At 40.4% G+C, this 19,452-nt stretch overlaps 1 protein-coding gene across 2 annotated transcripts in view; it reads right to left on the bottom strand.

Moving 5' to 3' along the window:
• Positions 1-1,097: 1,097 nt before the first annotated feature.
• Positions 1,098-19,452, bottom strand: part of si:ch211-161h7.5 (uncharacterized) — a 56,105-nt gene continuing 37,750 nt past the window's right edge. For both annotated transcript variants that reach the window (XM_060824300.1, XM_060824301.1), the window contains exons 6-9: positions 14,295-14,439; positions 11,579-11,727; positions 9,814-9,953; positions 1,098-3,612 (exon numbers count right to left, since the gene is read on the bottom strand). In XM_060824300.1, the coding sequence (XP_060680283.1) occupies positions 3,512-3,612; positions 9,814-9,953; positions 11,579-11,727; positions 14,295-14,439 (535 nt within the window). In that variant the 3' untranslated portion in view covers positions 1,098-3,511. The remainder of the gene's footprint in view (positions 3,613-9,813; positions 9,954-11,578; positions 11,728-14,294; positions 14,440-19,452) is intronic.

Below are 19,452 nucleotides of genomic sequence, written 5' to 3'. Positions count from 1 at the left end.
GACTCGCTGTTCCAGAGCCCAGACCTGATCCACGGCCAATTGAGCTGCAGTTTCGGTGGTCGCGGCCTTTAACTCCGCCCCTCCGACTCGGCGCTTGGTTTCCTGGATGTCTCGGTCGTGCTTCTGCAGCGTGGCCGAGAGTGAGTCCCATTGATTTCGGGACTCCTCGATAAAGGCGTCGATCTTCCCGTCCAGTTTGGTAATCATCTCCACAAGGCTTGTTACTGTTGGTAAGTCCCCCGGGGCGGCTGTGGACGCCTCTGCTGCAGCTGAAGAGGGAGCGGGTGGGGGAGGGGGTCCTGATTGTTGAGAGCTGCGGGCTCCCTTCCCTTTGGTCATTTTTACTAAATATTAGACTATTTAAATGTAATACTAAGCAACTATTTAAATTTAACAGCTATTATGAATGATTTGGTGAGTGTGGTGGGGGTGGGTTACCCACTTTACCCAAGTCTTGGGAAGAGCACTATAGACTCAGACTTGCTGGGTCGCCGCCATCTTGGATCCCCCCAGGCAGCAATTTTCTAATCAAAAAATGTTAAGCCAATCTAGTTGAGTCTTTCTCAATTAATTTCATCTCATCAAGCCTTTCATTACAATGAGTGGTAACTGCATCAGTTGCTTCTCATAAGAGACTGGAAATGAAATTGTATCCTTAATCTTCAGGTTCTGAGCCTGACTGAGGTCTTACGCAAACCTTAGGCTTGGAGTCCAGAGTGAAGACTGGTTCGGGAATCACTGATACAACCACACAGCTATCAACTTTCAATAGAAGTGGCTAACCGGATTGGTGACGATTCGCCACTGAAGATTCACCGCCAATGATTAGCCACTGCCGGTTCTCCACCAGTGTTTCTCCACTGGGGTCGTTTGACCTCTGGAGAATATTCACCTCCGGAAATATATAAATGTACTGATTGTTTTCCCTCCTGCCTATTCTTTCATACTTCTCAGTCCCCTTTATTTAAACAACTATACACTACATATTGATAAAAAAGAGGTAAAATAAATATCATTTTATTGGTTTATATATAAAAATGAGTCACAAACTTTAACCAGATAAAGGAAGTATATTTTTAAAATCTTTATAATGGCAGTAAAATCTCACATTAATATTAAACAATGAAATTTCAGTTCATTTGATATTTATGCGCTATTCCTCTAAGATATTCCAAACAATCTTTTTCACCGTATTCAAGAACAACGCAACACAAACACTACCTTAAGCAATATAATGAAATTTTATATAGTTTTGATATGCTTGTTCGCTAACATTTTAAACGTTGTTAAATTTTAAAAAATCTATTAACAAAAATAAATGGTTATTAAAACAAGTAAACGCTACCACCAACATTAAAAATATATGACTTATTTGCGGTGGTGAATCGTCTTCAGTGGCCAATGGGCGGTGGCTAAGCATCTTCAGCAGACAAAGGTCAGTTACTAATCATCGGCAGCGAATCTGCTGTGACAAATGGTCCCATCCTGGGCTAACCATTTAACCAGATGATTGGTTCTGATTTGAATGCACATGGAAATAAAAGGTCAGCCACTGCTCCAAACCAGCAGACTTTCCATGGTGTATGCCCTCCTGGTTATTGATTTACAAGTTCTCTTACTCAAGGTGGGACTCTTTTGCTATTTCATGCCCACGTACCAGCAGCATGTACAATGGCTCGCCAGCCCAGATCATGAAGAAAGTTTTAACGGTTTGGTAGAGGCTCAGCTTTGTTTTGCTGTGTGCTGACCTAGAATCCCTCTGTTCAGGATATGTCTGGAGTGGGCTGGTATAGCCCAGAGAGGGACTTTGGTGGTTGCATGGTGTCGGCTGTGAAGCCTGAAGCTGGACTCTTGCTTCCACATAGTGTGGGCTGGTGTAGCCCAGAGTGGGCCTCTGGTTCCGGTACAGCATAGGCTGGGAAGCCCAGGGAAGATCATGGGCTGGTGAAGCCCATGTGGGCCAGTAGCAGCAGAGAAGGAAACATTGGACTCTCTTTGTCACATTTCTTTATGTTTTTATTTTATTTTAAGTTAATGTAAATGCCACCTATGCATGGTAATAGTACACACTTTTCATTGTATTTTATATTGAATACACATGACAATAAATGATTACTCAATTCGAGTGAGGGTGTGCAATTCCCTTCACTCAAGTGATGTTCCCCAAGCTCAGTCAGCCTGGCGAGGGTGTACACTTCTGTCAGAATATCCCCCAACTCATAAGCTCCACTTGCTGCATTTTCTATTGATAAAGCCAGTTGTAGTGCCTACTTGAAATTCGTTCGGGTTTCAGCTAGTAGGCAGTTTTGGATGGCTACATCACTGATCCCACTTACCAAATGGTCTCTCAGCAGCCTCCACTAGTCACCTTAATTTTGTCAAAAATCCTGATACAGATTCCCTTAGTTCATGAACTGCTGATTAAAATGCATAATGTCTCACAATTAGAGGAGGCTTGGGGTTGTAATATTCCACAGCTTTGGCCTCCTTACCTAAGGAAAGATATGCCAGCGTTGGAGGCAACCCAAAGAGATTTTCTAGGCTGATCCTGGGTATGGAGGAGCTGTTTTATGAGAAGAGGTTGAGTGGGTTGGGCCTCATTGGAGCTCAGAAGAACAAGAGGAGACCTTATTGAAACATATATGCTTCTTAGAGGACTTCACAGGGGAGATGCTGAGAAGTTGTCTCCCCTTTGCAACAGTCTAGAACTGCAGGGCATAATCTCAGAGTAAGGGGTTACACATTCAAGAAGAGAGGAGGAGGAATTTCTTCTGAGGGTAATGAATTTGTGAATTTCTTTACCAGTGGGTCATCACATATATTTAATGGTGAAATTATCAGCTTTTTAGTTAGGAAGGGAATCAAGGGATATGGGAAAAGTAAGACAGTGGGGTTGATTATTATCAGATCAATCATGATCTCATTGAATGGCAGAACAAATTTGATGGACTGAATAGCCTTCATCTGCTCCTGTGTCTTGGGGTCTTACAGTCATTGGCTGCTATCAGCTACTGTAATTGGCAACAAATAAACATTTTACCATACTCATTGAGGATACGTGACAATAAAGGCTATTCTCTAAAGGCTTTTCGAAATGTTCAGCTGAGATAAATTTACTGCTGCCTATAACAATCCATCATCAACCATCCACAGCAGAAATTCTACCAAAATGCACAAATGTTCTCAAACATCAATTTATCCAATTGCCTGGATCGAGTTACTCCCTTTTTATTGATGAATCATTTCACTGGACCAAGTGGGAACAAGCTATAATGGATGAAGTGAGGAGTCTGTCTGGGTCTGAATGTATATCATTACAACAGCAATACAATGGACAGCAGGGTGAGTACCACAAATCTTATATTCGAATTTCAATAAGCAATGATTTTCTGCTGGCTGAAGTATTCTTTAAAATTTGTTTATTGGCTACAGCTTAGATTTCCTGCAGCACTTTGTTTTTGGCAGTGAATCCCTTTTATTGTTTCACTTCAATCGCTTTTCCACAGCAACCTCAATGCTCCATATTCTGATGCAGAGGATGTTTGAAATGTTTCCAAGTCACAATGACAATGCGTGCTGCAAAGGCAGTGCAGGCAATGGCTAGCAGTGTAGCTGGGAATGAAAGAAGACTAGTGTTAGTGTGTCACATTTCCATTATATTATGAATGGCATGCAGAGTGAGGAGAACATGATCACAGTACAAAAGCAGTATTGTTTTAAATAGATCATTATTCTTTTGACCTCTGGAGACATGCTGAGGAGATAATCACATGGTAGCTTAATCACTGGATCAGTAATCCAGAGGCCCAGGCGAATGCTTTCAGGACATTGGTTAGAATCCTGCTACTCCAAGCAGCTAGAACAAAATAAATCTGGAACAAAAGTTAATACGAGCAAGGAACAGAGTAGGCCACTCAGTCCTTCATGCCTGCTCCATCATTCAATAAGATAGAGGCTGATCTAAATTCAATTTCAATTCTACATTGCTGCATATCTCCCATAATCTTTCATCCAGTAAGCTCAGTGATGGTGACCACAAAATAGCATCAATTGTCATAAAAAACATTTCTGGTTTCCTGATGTCTTTCAGGGAAGAAAATTCTTGGCTGATACGTGAATCTGGATCCACAGAAATGTGGTTGACTCTTAACTGTACCCTGGAATGTCTGAGCAAGACAATCAAATCAAGGGTAATGTACGATGGGTGATAAATTTTGGCCTTACCAGTGATTCCCTTGAAATAATTTTAAAAACTGTTTGGGTAGAAACTTCCTCTCCCAAGAACATGGTGGATTGTGTGGCCATTAGTGTCATGGAAATTCCTGCTGCCTTCCTGCCACCACAGAAATTAGGTTCTTCCACTTTTAACTATCAACGGAGACTCTTAAGTGATCTATGGCATAAATGGTAGTGCAGGGATAGAGGGTGCTGGTTGTTGAAGCACACCTCCTGACGTTGCTTCTGCACCACCATCTCCACAAGCCACAAGCCACTCTTTCCACTTGCACATCTTCCCCCTGACCAGAAAAAGGCCTACTTCTGCCCCGGACCTCTACCTTACTATGTTGTGCTGACTGTCGGGAAGTGCATTAGAAGAGGTGAACAGTAATGTAAAGCATGGTTGGCTGGGTAGAAGGCCATCATGATGGTCTTGAGAAACAGAAAGCTAACTTAACTGCTCTCTTTCTCTCCCCCTCAACCTAATTTAAATCCTTTTCAAACCTTTTTACAAGGAATCACAATATTGCAATCCCATTTGGCTTAAAACACAGACTTTATCCATAGCTGGGGTAAGAAGTACCAAAATTTATGGATAGTTTTAAGCAATCTCTTCAGAGCTGATTGCATAACCTCTGGAGCTATTGGGACTTGAACCCAGGCCTCCTGGCTCAGAGATGTGGACATTACCACTGTAATATGGACCAAAATACTTGAGGTGACAATAGAACTGATCAATATTTGGCTATATATCATGGGCATTTTTACATCTAATAAGCTGTCAGTTGGCACATAAGACGTGGTAGATGAAGTTTAATTGGCCATGGATATGGTTACTAGCTTAACCTTTGAGAAAACACATGGATTCAGGGATTCAAAAATAGTTATAGTCAGTTTATCAGTGCCAACCAGTAGTTAAACTGACATGGGTAGAAGATTTAAATAAATACAAAGAATGCTAGAGGAACTCAGCAGGCCTGACAGATGCACGGTAAGAGGAATAGAATTAACAATTTCAGTCCAAAATAACTCTTCCTCAGAAGTTCAGAAGAAGTCATACTGCACTCAAAATGTTAACTGGGCTTCTCTCTCCACAGATGTTGCCAGGCCTGTTGAATTTATTCAGCATTTTCTATATTCATTTCAGTTTTGCAGCATCTGCAGTGTTTTGCGTTTTTATAGGTAGAAAATCTGCTGGTTAACAGGAAGCAGAGATTAGGTATAAGTGAGTCTTTTTTTCTGTTGGCAGGATGTAATGAGTGGTGTGCTACAGGCAACTGTGTTGGGATCTAAACGTTTCACAATTTACACAATTGCTCAGATAAAAGGACAGAAGATATGGTCACAAATTTTGCTGATGACACATAGATGGAAAGAAAGTAAGTTGTGAAGACAACAGAAGGAGGTTACAAAACGTTAAGTGAGTGGGCGATATGGAAAATGGAGTATAATATGTGGTAAATCATGGAAGTTTTTTAGGCAGGAAGAAAAAAGAAGCATGTCATCTAACTTTTGAGAGATTGCAAGACTCTGAGGTACAGAGGAATCCGAATGCACTCTGCATGAATCACAAATAGCTGCTCAAGAGGTACAGCAAACTCATTAGGCAAAGACATAGAATGGTGTCATGATGAAAACTGAATGCAAAAGTAAGGAGGTTAAGCTTTAGTTATACAGTTCACTTCACCTAACAAAGGAGCAGCGCTCTGAAAACTTGTGATTTCAAATAAATATTTTGGATGATAACCTGCTGTTGTGTGACTTCCGACTTTATCCACCCCAGTCCAAGACCAGCACCTCCACATCATCAGTTATATAGGGCACTAATGAAATTGCATCTGGAGTACAATGCACAGTATTGGTCACCTTATTTAAGGAGGGAGTTAAATGCATTAGAGAAAGTTCAGAGAAGGTTTACTACGTTAATATCTGGAATGAGTGGGTTGTCTTATGAGATAGGTTGGACAAGATAAGCTTGTTTTTATTATCGTTTAAAAGAGTGAGAGGTAACTTTATTGAAACATATATGAACCAGAGGGTTCTTAACAGGATGGATGCCGAGAGGGCATTTCTTCCTCTGGGAGAATCTAAAACTTGGGGTCACTGTTTAAAAGTCAGGTGTCACCATTATAGATGATGTGTTTTTTTCCTCTCAGATGATCATGAACCTCTGGAATGTTCTTCCTAAAAAGGTCTTGAAAACAGAGTCTTTGAACACTTTTAAGCAGAGATAAAAAGGTGAGGTGGACTGGTCACACTAAATTGATCCATAGTGATCAACAATATACAGGCTAGGTGGGTTAACTATGGTAAATGTGAGGTTTCAGGGATAGGGTGGGATGCCGTTTGGATGGTCAATGCAGACTTGAAGCCGAATAGCCTCTATCTACACTGTTGGGATTCTACGATTACATGATGAATAAATTTTTGTTGAAGGGGTAAAACGTTATCACATAGGCAGGAATGTGAATCTAAGGTTACACTCAAATCATCCATGATTTTATTAAATGGTGGAACAGGTTTGAGTGGCTGAATGGCCTATTTTTATCCCTGATTTGTATGTTCATATGTTAAAGAGAGTTCATTATGAAATACCTTGTGTCCACTATCGTAGAAATGTTATGGCACAGAAAGAGACCATTCAGCCTATTGTGTCTGCATTGGCATTGTGGTTCTACTCTTAAGACAGGATATGGGCACTAAAAATCAGATGGCCTGTAATTACAGCGGATCATAAAGCATGCCAATCATGCAAACAGCTTTATCAAGACACTTGGTCACATCAAGGAAACCTTTTCAGAATTCATGAAGTTATTATAAGGTCAGGGGGAGCAAGAATCTCTGAAACAATGTGACGTATACTTGGGTGATGCTCTCAGCTCAACTTGTGGAATGTGGACCTCCCCAGAAGTCCTGTAACAGTTGCAAAAGCCATTTTGAAACTATTTTTAGGGATATAAGGATTAATCAATCCCTTTATCATCATAGGGTCTGAACATGTGTACACAGGTATCATAAGGAAAGCTAAGCTTTCTTTGGTTCCTCGCTGCAGACTATGATAGAAGTTCTATCTTGCTTCTGGATACCTGATCAGTGTTCCAGGTGTGAACAGAGACTGGATATGACTAGCAGGACTGAGTGTTGTGAGCATCATTTAGGGACATATAATCCTTTATTCTCTTTTCCCTTATCCTTTATTCTCCTTTTCCTTATTCTTGTACAGGATGTTGACATCACTGGCAAGGCTAATGTTTGTCACCCACTTCTATTGCCCTTGAACTGAGTGCCTTCCCAGGCCATTTCAAAGGACAGTTAACAGTCAACCCCACCACTGTGGATATGGAATCACATGTAGGTCAAACATAGATGACAGATTTCCTGTCCTAAAGATCATTAAATGAAAACATTTTTTTAAAAAACACTAGTTAACAGTGGTTATATGGTTACTATTAAACCAGATTTTAGTTCAGATCCTAGCTGAATTAGAGCTGACAGTTGGATGCAAGTGATAATATTTTCTGTGGTTACATTTGTGACAGAATGCTTGGATGAAAGTGATCAGTTGTTTTTACAATGGGTTTAAATAAAGAGATTAGAGATAAGTGGAGACTGTGTAGATTGATTCAGCTTTGAGTGTATAAATGTAGATATGTGGATGTGTAAAACTTTGAATTCAGTTTAAAGGAAGCTGGATAAAACGAGCCAGTTGATCTTTGGCTTCAAAAGTAAACACAAAGTGGACTAGTACAATTTAGTTTCTGTGGCATATTTATAAAATGATAACAAAACTGAATGGAAAGAGATTTTGTTTTGAAAGAGATTTGGAAAGAGATAGCAAATTTTGTTTGTTGTTAATGGATCCTGAATGTTTATCGGTGTACTCTTCATACCTTTGTGACTCTTAGTAAAATGAGTTCAAGAATTTTAGAATCCTTTTAAATCTGCAGTGGAAGCATCACTTTAAAGACAATGCAATTTGGCCTCAAAGGAAATGCAGTCTTGGAGGCAGAAATATAGAATAATTGCTTTTAGAATAGGAGTGGCACGGTGGCTCAGTGGTTAGCACCGTTGCCTCACAGCACTAGGGACCTGGGTTCAATTCCACCCTCAGGTGTCTGTCTGTTTGCACATTCTCTCTGTGTCTGTGCAGGTCAGGTGACTTGGCCATGCTAAATTGCCTGTAGTGTTAAGTGCATTAGTCAGAGGTAAAATGGGTCTATGTAATCGTCAGTGGGGACTTGTTGGGCCGAATGGCCTGTTTCCATACTGTAGGGAATCTAATCTAATCCTCTCCATTTGCAAGTGTTACTATTTTTTCTACTTAAGCCTAAACTCTCAAACCAGTTCATGCATTAGAATACTGCTGCCCTCACAATACTACGTGAACAGGTAAGACATAAACATTTCCCCAGAGCCTGCCACTTGGCAAGGTGATGCAAAATCTGCAGTGCAACTTGGCTTCAAAGGAAATACCATCTTGGAGGCAGAAATATAAAGAATAATTGCTTACAATGGTACAGAGAAGACAGTTGGACATTTGTACTAATTGCTAAAGAACTGACAGGACCATATACTGAACAGCATGAAAGATATTTGGGGTTAAAGCTGACACTCTGATTATCAATTCTGTGGATATTGATAAATCAGGTAACATATACTGTTTCTCTTTCTCCATCTCATCTCCTCTAAAAGAGGAAGAAACAGCCCAGTTCACAGTACCTCTCAATTTTGCTCACATTTCTTCTGTCACAACCTCACCTGGGGATTCCTGCACCATCCAAATGTACCATTACAAAACTGTATACAATCTTTCATTGGTAAATTAGCCTGCCTCACACAAACAAAAGAAATCAAAACCCAACATTGGCTTTGCATTTACAAGCCATGTCCTGCTGATGATAGGTCAGTGCTGTGAAGTAATGGTTCGAAGAAGGTCACCAAATATTTCTGTCTGTTGCAGTAGAGATAAAGACAGCTTGAAACTTGTCTTATGCCCAATATAGGACTTACAATTTCTTGAGAGAAATATTTCCACAAAGTCATTAATTACTGAATAACTTGCTCAATAACTTTGGGCAATATCTCACACGTCATTCTGGGGAAGAATATTGGGCAGTTGTTGCACTTCAGCTACTGTCATTGTGAAATGACTCACAGACGTTGTTGGCAAGAAAATATCTGACTTGATCTGCACATTCTTTTCCTGGATCTTTAGATATTGTAGCCAGGATAAACTTCCATCAGCACAAATATTTACCTGTTCATCGACAAGTCAATGCCATGGAACTGAAGACATCAATTTATGCAAAATAAATTTAACTAGATCTCTGAAAATAGTAACAAAAAATAGAAGTTGTCGAAAAGCTCAGCAGACCTGGCAGCACCTTGTGAGGAAGGGTCACCGGACCCAAAACGTTAATTCTGATTTCTCTTTACATATGCTGCCAGACCTGCTGAGCTTTTCCAGCAACTTCTGTATTTGTTTCTGATTTAAAGCATGCAACAGTTCTTTCGGTTTTTCTCTGAAAATAGTGTTCAGAAGGAAATGAAAGTTAATGTGATATTACCAAGAATTATTTTGTCTGTGACACTTACCAATATAGATGTTGTTTCTGGTTGGAGATATGCCATTGTAATTTTTGTCTAAAGATCCTGATAATGCCACTATAACAACTGGATAGACAGTAAGTGTGTAACGCACATATTGATCAAGCACAACATTTTCCAAATAGAACCTGTGGGCAAAAGTAAAATAGATCATTTATCTGCCTATGCAGTATTGTGGCACACTGCTGGTGGCTGGTGAGTCTTATTACACAAATCTGGGATTGCAGGACACAATGCCAGACTTGGAGATATGCCAGGAAGGTGACAATGGCTACTGAAAGATTAGTGCCAGTATCCTCTGTGCAAAGGTGCAAGTGCTTGGAGCTCATGGATTGTGCCCTGCTGTGCAGTTTGGCTGCGGGCAAGTTGGAGGTCATTTAGAGGAGGTGGTGGACAGAATCCATCAAGAAACCATTTTCGTTTCCATGTGGGGTTTTCTTGGTGGCAAGTTTGTTGGATGAGTTTTGTAAAATTGCAGCTGGAGTATTAATGAGGAGAGTTAGGCAATCAACAAGGACATTAACAAGCATGAATCATCAGGATAATTTTGAAAAGTGTAAGAGACAGGGGCAAGATGATTCCAATGTTGAGATGGACTTTGACAGGCTTCTCTGCTAATTCTACCACACATCTCACCATAGCCCACATAGTTCCCACTCACAAATAAGTTAAAAGAATAGAAAAGATTTGGATTACAATTTGGGAAGTTCACCATTTTCACAGGAAGATTAAAATAGAAACCTATTACCTAAATGACACGAGATTGCAGAGCTCTAAGATGCAGTAAGATCTGAGTGTCCCAGTGCACGAGTGTACTTGGAACGCAGGTAAAGCAACTAATTAAAATGTTTATAGAAAATTATCATTCATCATGAAAAGTACTAAATACAAAAGTTGAGGTTATACTTCAATTATACAGGAACCGATGAGACACCACATCTGAAATATTGAGCACAGTAATGTTTTCCTATTTATGAAAACATGTAAATGCATTGGAAGAAGTTCAGAAAAGGTAAATTTTGGACAGACTAGGCTTGTATTCACTGAAATTTCAAAGACTAATGGTGATGTATTTAAACTAACAAATGATATGGACAAAGTTAACTCTGCAATCTTACTTTAAATCAAACGAAGGGTTTTTAGCTGAAGATTCAAAACTCATAAAAGGTAATGTTAGCACAAGTATCAGGTGGATCTTCAGAATTCAGTGAGTGACCAGCAACGTGGAATGAACCTCTGAACAGAGCATGGAGCAAAATGCCTGGTATCTGTTAAGAAGTGGTTAATGCAGCAATGGAGAAGGTGAAAAGAACATAGGCTTCTGTGCTGAATGCATCTTGACATTAGGAAGTCCTCTGAAGTATTCTGAATCAGAAAAGGTTGTGAAATTTTAATTTCAGAATTATACTAAAAACTATTCATAACTTTGACCCAAGAACCTGATATAAACGTAGTTGAGCTGTCAGGAAAGCTCTGTGCTTGCCCAATTAGTTAAAAGCCCAGTCTTTGAAACTTCTTCAACCTCAACATTAAATTTATAAATGGAACCCCTACTTGTTCCTCTTCTTCCCAATGCTGAAGTTAATTGTGGCATGATAACAGAGAGCAGGTTGAAAAGCAATCTTAGGTCTTCCTGCTTTGTAAAGACCAGTGTCAGTAGCACGGTACATCGACCTACAATAACAGAGATTTCCAGCAATGACAATTTTAACACCAGATTGTGAAAACTGATTAAAATTGTAACTGTGCATACCATAAAATGACCTCAAAGGCCAGGATAGAGAGTGAAACTGTACCAGAGGTCACATTTGAAATACATCCACTATAAGTTAGTACGACAGCAAAGTTGATCAGTGTTGCTATGGTTGTCCATGTCGCATAAACAGCCAGTCCATTCTGTATCTACAAATTAGGTAATAGACATTCATTGAAAGGAATCAGTCTCAGTAAAACAATTAAATCTTTTCCATAAGACCAGTTGAACTGGAAAAGAAGACGCTATACTCTGTGATGTTAAAATGCTTAAGGTAAAATTGAAACTTGTATCCTGAATGCAATCACTTTTCATGTCTGTCAAACATACACTGTTGTATATATACTTTGCTTTTTCACCTTTAAGGATTCCATGTACACTATGTATACAAAGTTGTGACTTTGCTGATAGTTGACCTGCACTGAGTTGCAAGTTGCACACACAGAGAAATCTGTCAATTTGTGGCAGTGTCTGCTTCATAACTCAACATATGTTTTATTGCTTAAAACAAACTAACCCATGATGTGAGCACTGCTGCCTCACAGCACCAAGGTCCCAGGTTCGATTCCAGCCTTGGGTGACTGTTTGTGTGGAGTTTGCACATCCTCCCCATGTCTGTGTGGGTTTCCTCCGATTGCTCCGGTTTCCTCGCACAGTCCAAAGACGTGCAGGTCAGGTGAATTGGCCATGTTAAATTACCCACAGTGTTAGATGCATTAGTCAGAGGGGAATGGGACTGGGTGGGTTACTCTTCGGAGGGTTGGTGTGGACTTGTTGGGCCGAATGGTCTGTTTCTGCACTGCAGGTAATCTAATCTAAAAAAACTAAGCAATCCCTGATGACCAACTGATTATTAGACCATTATAAATAATATCACAAACAACAGCCATGAAATTAATTGCCAGTAATGCCATGGCAGATAAACTCATCATATGGTTTTTGAGCAATCCCTTTGTTCTTTGTATGGACATTACTCATTTAAAAGAAACAGATTAATGACTATGTTAAAATAATGAATGGCAGAATTTCACCCAAATGTGGTAAGCATTTGCTACTGATGGCAGTAATTTGCAGGTTGAAAGAATCCCATCAAAGCACTTTCTCCCTTCAAAGAAGTCAGGCTATTGGCAGGCCCCTTATGAAAGGAATTCAAAGCTGTCTTGTAATTAAATCTGACAACATATACTGGGAATGAGTTATAGCCTCATACAGCACAGAAACAGATGCTTCAGTTCAACTCATCCACGCCGACAGGACATCCTAATCTGACCTAGTCCCATTTGCCAGCATTTGACCCATATCCTTCTCATCCCTTCCTATTCATAGACCCATCCACACACCTTTTAAGTGTTGTGATTGGATTTTTGAGATTTGCTGGATTCACAACAGTGTTTCCAAGCCCCTTAGCCACCTTCAGGCTAAAATCCAGGTCCAAGTGTCTGCCAAGCCTAACATACCCTATCATATCTACTTTGAGTTTCTTTTTACATGTTGAATATTGACATATGAACATTTTTCAATTCAATACCTCTCTAGGTCATTTTTTAAAGAAAATAACCATGAATTTCCTTCGCAGTGCCCTAATTACCCTAAAGCATATCACACCAGCTCCCAGCTTGATATTTTAACAGCTGAGATAGTAATTCTTCATTTATTTTTCTCAGCACCTCTCCAATATTGAATAACATATATCTTTTGGATTTTAACACTTATCCAATCACTGCCTCAATCTCTCTCTTACCCTACTGTATTCCCTCCATTGCTGTTGGCTGTACTTCCAGATGCCTACGACCTCCCAAGCTTGGGAATTCAAGCCTATTCATTTCCTCCCTCCTCAGTATTCAAGGGCCCAAACATACCTTGCAGTCAATCTAGTCTACTTCATTCACTACTCACAATGTGGTCTCCTCTACATTGAGGAGACAAAGCTTAGACTGTTTTGCATAAGTGTTTTGCAGAACACTTATGATCTGTCCACAGAAAAGACCCTGAGCTTCCTGTTACCTGCCACTTCAACACATCACTTTGTTCCCTGGCCAACATCCCTGTCTCAGGCTTGTTGCAGTGCTCTGGTGAAACTCAGAGCAAGCTGGAAGAAAAGCGCCTCATTTTCTGCTTTGGAACTCTACACCCTAATGGACTCAATATTGAGTTCAACAATTTTAGGGCTTGAGCCACTTTCTCCCATGTCTTTAACTCAACTACCCCACAACCCAGGCTTTGTTTCCACATATAATGCTATTACATGTAAATCATTGTTAGCCACTAGGAGTCCCCTGCCATTCTTCTAGGCTGACCGTTATCTACTCCTTTATCTGCCCAACTGTTTTGGTCTCTCTTTGGGTTCTATCTCCACCCATTATTTACTCCTTACCCTTGTATCTTCTTCATAAAAAACAACTTTTTCCTAGCTACCATTAGTTCTGAGAAAGGGTCACAGGACCCAAAATGTTAACTGTGATTTCTCTCCACAGATGCTGCCTGACCTGCTGAGTCTTTCCAATTTCTGTATTTGTTTTTGTTGGAGAAACTCAGAAGATTGAGCCAAATTTGTGAAGAGAGAAATACTTTATATTTCAAGTATAGCATGACTCTTTTTCCGAACTCAGCTGATCCAGTTATTTCTTGCACAGATATATTGAATCAATAATAAGCATTTTTCCATTCCATCTTAATAAACTTTGTCTTTTCAAATTCATGTTCCATAAACACATACCAGTATTCTGACAAGCCACATATCAATCTTTCGATACTTTTGCATCCATGGGAGCTGAGTATGTAGGGCACGATAAGTAAAGAATAAAGCCACGTAATTGGTGAAAGCAATCAAAGCAAGGAAAGCGAGTGCAGGAATAATGTACCTGAAATAAAGGGAAAAAAAATCAGATCAAACACTGATATGGAAAGCAGCTGAGGAAAATGATACTTAATGGGAGAATTAACATTTACATAGTTGGTGCAACTTTTTTTTTGAAGCAGGTCTACATTCACCCTGTTTGTTTATAATAGCGACACTGCTATACCTAATATTGGGTCTGTTCCATACATAAATGGGTTCCAATTCTCCTGCTTCATTTTTTATGAAAAGGAAAAAGAAATGAGTCTGCCTCCTCTATATATTTAAACTCGAATCTTCTGCTCTGAAAACCATATTGCTTAAAATTCAAATTCATAGTTCTGGATTGGGTTATAAGTTAAAATTGTGCATGAAAAAGACCTACAGCAATCTTCCTGTTTGAAAAAAAATGAATCTCACACAAGAAACTAAGATAGTAGTTTACTCTTAGCTGATTATTCAACTGTTTTACATTATTTTCTAAAAACTCTGCCCTTTCTGGCATATGGTCCCACAAGATCTTGTTTCCCATTATTGCTGTCAAAGTTAGACTCCAAATATTGAGTCCAGTTTTGGGCACCATGCTTTATGAAAAATGCCTCAATTTTCAAAGTCTGTGGAAGAGACAAACTGGAATATCATTAGCGATGTGTAGCTTCCGTCATGTGGGAAGACTAAAGTTGTGATTAATCTTCCCTGCACTAAGACAGACAAACACTGATTTCAAAAGGTGTTCAAAGTTTTCAGGGGGTCAATAAAAAGTATGTAGGACAAAACTGTTTCTATTGGCAAGTGGGTTGGTAACCAGAAAAGACAGATGTAAAGAAACTGGCACATGGAACAAAGAGAGGTATTTATTTCTCCCTTTCAGAATTGTTACCAAAGGTGTGCTATGGATCCTCCATTCCTTCAAGGTCTAGCTCATTTTATGCAGTCACTTGTTTGTCTGTTTCAATATACCAATAGTAAACTAAAAGCAGTGTTGGAAATACTCAGCAGGTCTGGTGGCACCATCAAAGAGGGAAACAAAGTTAACATTTTAAATTGACTCTGATGTAGAATGTTTTCTTTATTTATTTGTGGGATGTGGGCGTTGCTGGCTGGCCAGCATTTATTACCCGTCCCAAGTTTCCCGTGAGAGGGTGGTAGTGAACTGCCTTCTTGAACTGCTGCAGTGCATCTGTTGTGGTTTCGTACATAATGTCGTTTGGGAGGGAATTCCAGGATTTTGATACAGCAACAGTGAAGGTATGGCGATATATTTCTAAGGTTAATGAGTAGCTTGGAGGGGAACTTTCAGTTGGCAGTGTTCCCATATATCAGCTGCCTTGCCCTTTTAGATAGTGTCATGTGTTTGGAACGTGTTGCTTGAGGATCTCTGGTGAATTTCTGTCGTGCTTCTTGTAGATAGTAACATACTGTTGTCACTGAGCATCGGTGGTGAAGGGAGTGAATGCTTGAAGAAGTGGTGCCAATGAAGCAGGTTGATTTGTCCTGCTTGGTGTTTAGCTTTTTGGGTGCTGTTGGAGCTGTGCTCATACTGGCAAGGGGGTAGGATACCATCACACTCCTGACTTGTGCTTTGTAGATGATGGATACACTTTGGGAGATCAGGAGGTACATTACTCGCCACAGTATCCTCAGCTTCCGAACTGCTCTTGTAGCCACTGTGTTTATGTGGCAGGTCCAGTTGAGTTTTTTGTCAATGGTAACACCAAGGATCTTGGTAGTGGGGATTTCAGTGATGGTAGCACCATTGAATGTCATGGAATGATGGTTAGATTGTTTCTTATTGCTGATGGTCATAGCCTGGCATTTGTGTGGCATGTATGTTATTTGCTACTTTTCAGTCCAAGTCTGGATATTATCCAGACCTTGTTGCATTTGAACATTGTTATGACATGGGGTAAACTCTCCTGTTTCATGTAAACCAGCAACACAGAAAAGATTTATCCTGTGCAGCAATCTGTGAAAATTCGAGAGGCCAAGATCTATTTAAAGTAAAAATTAACAAATTTATTTCTTAAAGCAGAACAGAGAATAATTAACTAACAACTATTTACAACTCCTTCCGCTAACCTATCTTTTACCTTCCCTTCTATAATACTAGTCCGATAAAACTCCCGATTACGAGCTACAAAACAAAACTTCTTATCTCAAAACTAGGCAGCTTTCGGTTCTTCTCTGTATTTTGGTCTTCTTTTCTTCTTCTTGGGGATTCTGCTTCATAGCTGAAAATGTATTGCTGGAAAAGCGCAGCAGGTCAGGCAGCATCCAAGGAACAGAAAATTCGATGTTTCGGGCATAAGCCCTGAAGAAGGGCTCTGGCCTGAAATGTCGAATTTCCTGTTCCTTGGATGCTGCCTGACCTGCTACGCTTTTCCAGCAATACATTTTCAGCTCTGATCTCCAGCATCTGCAGACCTGACTTTCTTCTCGAATATTCTGCTTCACAGGTTACTGATCAATAAAGGCACTTTTAAGACAGCTATTTTGCTGGGCAGTGTACAGATATCATTGGCTTGGCAGTTCTCCTCTCAACTGTTCAATTTTCCCGAGTCTCATACTCCCAGAACATCAGATTATGTCATTGGCTTCTAAGATTGTCGATATACTAAATTCAAACTTGATTGGAATTTGGTTTTTTTGGGGTATAATTTAAACTGATTGGCTGAATTTGAATTTATATTTTATTGTCTCATAGCAACTCAGCCAGTGATATCACTTCTGAACTAAATGTTACATTGTATTTTATTGAGAACACTTGGTTAAAAGCACTGCTAGCTTTTAACTCTTTAAAGGTACAGTACACCTACATTTTCATAACAACATGGACTGACTGCCTTAGTATCTGAGGAATCACAAATGGTGCTAAACATTGCGCAATAATCAGCGAACATTCCCACTTTTGACCTTATGATGGAGGGAAGTTCATTGGTGAGTAGCTAGGGACACTGCCCTAGGCCATAAGACCATAAGACATAGGAACAGAAACTAGACCATTCAGCCCTTCAAGTCTGCTCTGCCATTCAATCATGGCTGATAAGTTTCTCAACCACATTCTCCTGCTTAGAACATTACAGTGCAGTACAGGCCCTTTGGCCCTTGATGTTGCACCAACCTGTGAAACCAATCTGAAGCCCATCTAACTTACACTATTACATTATCATCCATATGTTTATCCAATGACCATTTAAATGCTCTTAAAGCTGACGAGTCTACTACTGCTGCAGGCAGGGCATACCATGCCCTTACTACTCTCTGAGTAAAGAAACTACATATGACATCTATTCTATATCTATCACCACTCAACGTAAAGCTATGTCCCTCATGCTAGCCATCACCATCTGAGGAAAAAGGCTCCTACTGTCCACCCTATCTAATCCTCTGATCATCTTGTATGTCTCTATTAAGTCACCTCTTAACCTTCTTCTCTCTAATGAAAACAGAGAGTCCCTCAGCCTTTCCTCATAAGGCCTTCCCTCCATACCAGGCAATTTCCTGGTAAATCTCCTCTGAACCCTTTCCAATTCTTCCACATCCTCCCTATAATTTGGCAACCACAACCATATGCAATGCTCCAAGTGTGTCTGCACCAGCGTTTTGTACAGCTGCAACATGACCTCATGGCTCCGAAACTCAATCCCTCTACCAAAGAAACATGACATACCATACACCTTCCCAACAAGGAGAAAGTGAGGACTGCAGATGCTGGAGATCAGAGCTGAAAATGTGTTGCTGGAAAAGCGCAGCAGGTCAGGCAGCATCCAAGGAGCAGGAGAATCGACGTTTTGGGCATGAGCCCTTCCTCAGGAATGGAGCCCTGAAGAAGGGCTCATGCCCGAAACGTCAATTCTCCTGCTTCTTGGATGCTGCCTGACCTGCTGCGCTTCTCCAGCAACACATTTTCAGCACCTTCCTAACAACCCTATCAACTGTGTGGCAACTTTCATGGATCTATGCACATGGACACTGAAATCTCTTTAGCCCAGTACTCTGTATTCCTGTTATACCTTCCAAAATGAATCACATCACGTTTCAGCATTAAACTCCATTTGCCACCGCTCAGCCCAGCTTTTCTATGTCCCTCTGTAAGCTGCAACATCCTTCCACTTTACTGAAGTCCACATACACTACAATAATTGCTTTACCCTCATCCACCTGCCTGGTCACTTTCTCAAAGAACTCAATAAGGTTTATGAGGCACGACGTACCCATCACAAAACCATGTTGACTATCCCTAATCAAATTATTCCTTTCTAGATTATTATAAATCCTATCTCTTGTAACCTTTTCCAATACTTTACCCACAAGTGAAGTAAGGCTTACTGGTCTATAATTACCAGGGTTGTCTCTACTGCCCTTCTTGAACAAGGGGACAACATTTGCAATCCTTCTTTTAGCACTATTCCTGTAGACAATGATGACATAAGGATCAAAGCCAAAGGCTCTGCAATATCCTTCCCAGACCACCACAGAATCCTAGGATAAATCCCATCCAGCCCAGGGGACTTATCTATTTTCACACTTTCCAAAATTGCTAACACCTCCTTTTGCGAACGTCAATCTGGTCTAGTCAAATAGCCTGTATCTCAGTATTAGGTTAGACTTAGACTTACAGTGTGGAAACAGGCCCTTCGGCCCAACAAGTCCACACCGACCCGCCGAAGCGCAACCCACCCATACCCCTACATTTACCCCTTACCTAACACTATGGGCAATTTAGCTTGGACAATTCACCTGACCCGCACATCTTTGTGACTGTGGGAGGAAACCGGAGCACCCGGAGGAAACCCACGCAGACACGGGGAGAACGTACAAACTCCACACAGTCAGTCGCCTGAGTTGGGAATTGAACCCGGGTCTACAGGCGCTGTGAGGCTGCAGTGCTAACCACTGTGCCACCGTGCCGCCCATAAATTGTCTCCTCGACAATGCTGTCTTTTTCCTGTGTGAATATTGGTGAAAAATATTCAAAGAGCGCCTCTTTCATCTCCTTGTACTCCACGCACAACTTCCCACTACTGTCCATTACTGG

This window comes from Hemiscyllium ocellatum, chromosome 4 (assembly GCF_020745735.1).
Source record: "Hemiscyllium ocellatum isolate sHemOce1 chromosome 4, sHemOce1.pat.X.cur, whole genome shotgun sequence".
Classification (NCBI taxonomy): Eukaryota; Metazoa; Chordata; class Chondrichthyes; order Orectolobiformes; family Hemiscylliidae; genus Hemiscyllium; species Hemiscyllium ocellatum.
This window is presented reverse-complemented; position numbering and strand designations above follow the sequence as displayed.